General features: G+C 40.9%; 1 protein-coding gene across 1 annotated transcript; it reads left to right on the plus strand.

Moving 5' to 3' along the window:
- The first annotated feature begins 2,921 nt into the window (after window positions 1-2,921).
- On the plus strand, window positions 2,922-3,305 carry LOC116128090 (glutaredoxin-C9-like). Its single transcript, XM_031413752.1, has one exon. It carries the CDS (start codon window positions 2,922-2,924, stop codon window positions 3,303-3,305), a length of 384 nt encoding a protein of 127 aa, XP_031269612.1.
- Window positions 3,306-3,695: the final 390 nt, after the last annotated feature.

Here is a 3,695-nt window from a genome sequence, read left to right on the forward strand (position 1 = left end):
CAATCCAAAGGACACTGTCGCGGTGGTTCCATGAGCGTCGTACGGAGTCAGATAATTTTACTACAACCTTTGTTCCGTCAGCTAAAAAATTATTGCGAAACCTATGGAACTGTCAATGCACTGTTTGCCTATCCTCTTAATGCTCAAGTTTCACTGTGCGCGGCTATGGTCCGGATGCTCTAGTTAACCTTGTTAGAAAAACTTACCTGTAAAGTGTTTGACATTCAACGTTTACCTTGTCCTTATGCACTAGCAGCACTGAAACACCAACGGAAGCCGGATTTTGGTTCAAAAATTTACAAGGAACTTTGCTCCCCTCTCTATATGACAGATCATTACATGCTACTTATTCGAAACGATATATTCGTTGCCTCCAGAAGAGGAATGGGTAGTGCCGCCAGAGGTGGCTAACATTATCATCTACCCCCATTCAAGAAGACAGCAAAAGGAGAAAAAGAGTTAAGCGTATTCTCAGCCTTTGAGTTCCGTGGAAGATAATAAGTGCTCAATTTGCAAGCAACCTGGCCACAAGAGAAGTAGTTGCCAAAACAATCACATGCACATCCAGAAATTAGGTTCAAAGAAGGATGAATTCAGGGAGTTCCAAGGCCAACCGTTGATGAGTTATTGTTTTCAATTATTGATGTTATAAATTTTATATTTCTTGTTACATGGCCTAAATATTTGTTGTTGATTTTAGTTTGGATTGAATTAGGTTGTCAAATTGAGGAGAAAGTATGGAATTAATACGTGTTGGTAATTTTAGTTTGTCAAAATTCAGGAGAAAAGCAGGAAAAGTATATATCGCCAATGATCGCTTAAGCGACTAAGTATATCGCTTAAGCGACTAAGAGTTTTTCAAATAGGATTGCTTAAGCGATATCACGGATTGCTTAAGCGATCGTCCACCTGGGAAGATGATTCTGCCCACGTGTACGATCGCTTAAGCGATCTATGATCGCTTAATCGACCAACACAAAAAGACAAGAATTGCTTAAGCGATATCTAGGATTGCTTAAGCGATCGTGTAACTGGGCAGATGATTCTGCCTAGGGGTACGATTGCCCAAGCGATCCACGTTCGCTTAATCGACCAAGACAAAAAGACAAGATCGCTTAAGCGATATCGATCGTGCACTTGGAAAGATTTGATTCTGCCCAGGTGCGCGATCGCTTAAGCTATTTACGATCACCTAATCGACCAAGACAAAAAGAGAAGAATCGCTTAAGCCATCATGCACCTAGGCAAATTTGATTCTGCCAATCACATGATCGCTTAAGCGATCCACGATCGCTTAATCGACCAACTGAAAAAGTAAAGAATCGCCTAAGTGTGTAAACGAAGTTCCTTTTATTACGATCGCTTAATCGACCAATGAAAGATTTAAAAATTTGACAAATACACCCCCACCTACCCAAACTTCCCAGATCCCGGCTACCACCATCGAAAACCTATTGTGAAAGGGCATTATGACGCATTGTGGCCGGATCAGGCTGATAGGGCGTCAATATGGCCTTTTTTGGCCACATAGACCACGGATATGGCCGGAAAAGGCCAGATCACGGCCATATCTGGCCGTCGACGGACGAAAAATGCGACATTTGGCCGTCTACGATGGCCAAAGATATGGCCGTCGTTTTCGGTCAACGATGCCCAAGATTTGGCCGTCGTTGACCGTCAACGTCAGCCATTTCATTTGAAAGTCAACATCAGCCATTTCATTTGAAAGTCGATGACAGCCCGATGTGGCCTTTTTCGGCCAAATCCATAGTGGATTTGGCCGAAAAATGTCACATCTATGAATTATCGGCCATTTTCGGTCGTTTGTAGCCGTCGGTGGTGCCAGAATCTGGGAAGTTTGGTGGGTGGGGGTGTTTTTGTTACTTTTGAAACTTTTTCAGGCGGTATTAACGAAATTAATTCAGTTAATGGGTCTAAAATTTATTAAAAAAATACTTATATTTGCTAAATATCCATTAAGTAATGGATTCTTGAGGGATTTCCAAAGTAACATATTGTTCTTGGGTTGTGGCTGGAATTTGACACTTGTCAAAAGTACTAGTCTGAACATACTCTTTGACTGGCTTTCTGGAAGGTCTGACAAGAGTTTTAAATGTTTTAGACAAAGAAGACGAGGACTTGGAAAAGGCTGTATAAGGATTTACAATGGGAGGGATAGTGTCTTGGATTTTTTGATTTTCTGAGATATAAGATATTTCATACAAACTGTCTACCTTAGAAGAAGATCTAGATAAACTAGTATTTATGGGAGCAGTAAACATAGATAAAGCTGAAGAGAATTCCATGTGCGTAAGTTCAACCTCTTGGATGTGGTGTGCTCTGACTTACACAAAAAGAATAGCATGGGCAAGGTGGTAATCTTGTAAAACAGGAGAGTGAAATGAATCTGGCGGGATATTTCACTAAGAAGAAAAAAACAAATAGGTAAAATTAAATAAAAATATTGTTGTCGGATCCTAGGGATGAGGTTAAAAGAAAGCATAATCTGACGGCCTGTCACTGTCCTCTCACCTGACCCCGTAACGAAAGCAAGCGGTAGACTGAGACTGAGCGTCAAACGACGGCGTCTCAGTCGTTCCTTGTCGGCTTGTCGGTTTCGTTTCCTTTAGTCATGATAACCACCTCTCTGCATGGTACAGATGCTCACGCATGCAATATTTACATACAACAGTTACCCAAATCCCATGCGATTCTTCCCTTATTAAGGGTCTCTCTGTATGAGTCTCCTTTTCTGTTGGGATTTCTTAGGGCACTGCCCCCTCAATGGGTCCCCACCTCTCTACTCTTTGACTGGCGTGACAGACACTGATATATACATATATAATATCATCATATTCCTCTTCTTCGTCTCAGTCATTTCATATCAACTCTTCTGTTTCACCTTGTTCATCTTATAAAAAATGGAGGTCGCAAATGCAAACAAGTCCGCTATCCCAATCTCCAAATTCAACTCTGAAGAAAAGACGTACGAGATAGTGAGTGATCTGGCATCCAGTAACGCGGTGGTGTTGTTCAGTATGAGTGGATGTTGCATGTGCACTGTGGCTAAGCGTCTTCTCTTCGGCCTTGGAGTTGGCCCGACTATTGTGGAGCTGGATCACCACGCAGCCGGGCAAGAGATTCATTCCCTTCTTTTTAAGCTGGCATCGGACGGCCAGCATAAGCCTGTCCCAGCCGTCTTTGTTGGTGGGAAACTCCTTGGTGGAATCGAAACTCTCATGGCTTGTCACATCAATGGAACTTTGGTCCCACTCCTCAAGGACGCGGGTGCGCTTTGGCTTTGAAAATGCATTCCTTTATATTTACTTATGTTTAATTTTAAGCTTTTGCTTCTACTACTCTGTTATCTATAGTTGGTTAATTGTACAGAGATTATTCACTCTGGCTCGTATGATAAGATTAGATGAACGCAAATTATTACAATTATTATATCTTATTAGTTCCTTCTTTGATCTAGAAATCTACATATGGGAAATGTTGTTATTCTCAGTGTTTAATCGGATAACTTTATTTAGAAAACAATGGCTTCCCTCTATATATTCTTAATTTTGCTTTGGTAAATTGGAGAATGAAAATGGTAAGACATTGAGACATGAGAAAGTTGAGTATCTTTCAAGAATAATTATGGGTTCATTACGTATATAAAAACGTTTATTATAAGGGAAGAACTACGA

The sequence above is a fragment of the Pistacia vera genome, unplaced genomic scaffold (assembly GCF_008641045.1).
Source record: "Pistacia vera cultivar Batoury unplaced genomic scaffold, PisVer_v2 Contig197, whole genome shotgun sequence".
NCBI classification, from domain to species: Eukaryota; Viridiplantae; Streptophyta; class Magnoliopsida; order Sapindales; family Anacardiaceae; genus Pistacia; species Pistacia vera.

What these genes read in the sequence shown, in the direction of transcription:
- LOC116128090 (XM_031413752.1), top strand. Translation starts at nt 2,922, where the DNA reads ATGGAGGTCGCAAATGCAAACAAGTCCGCTATCCCAATCTCCAAATTC.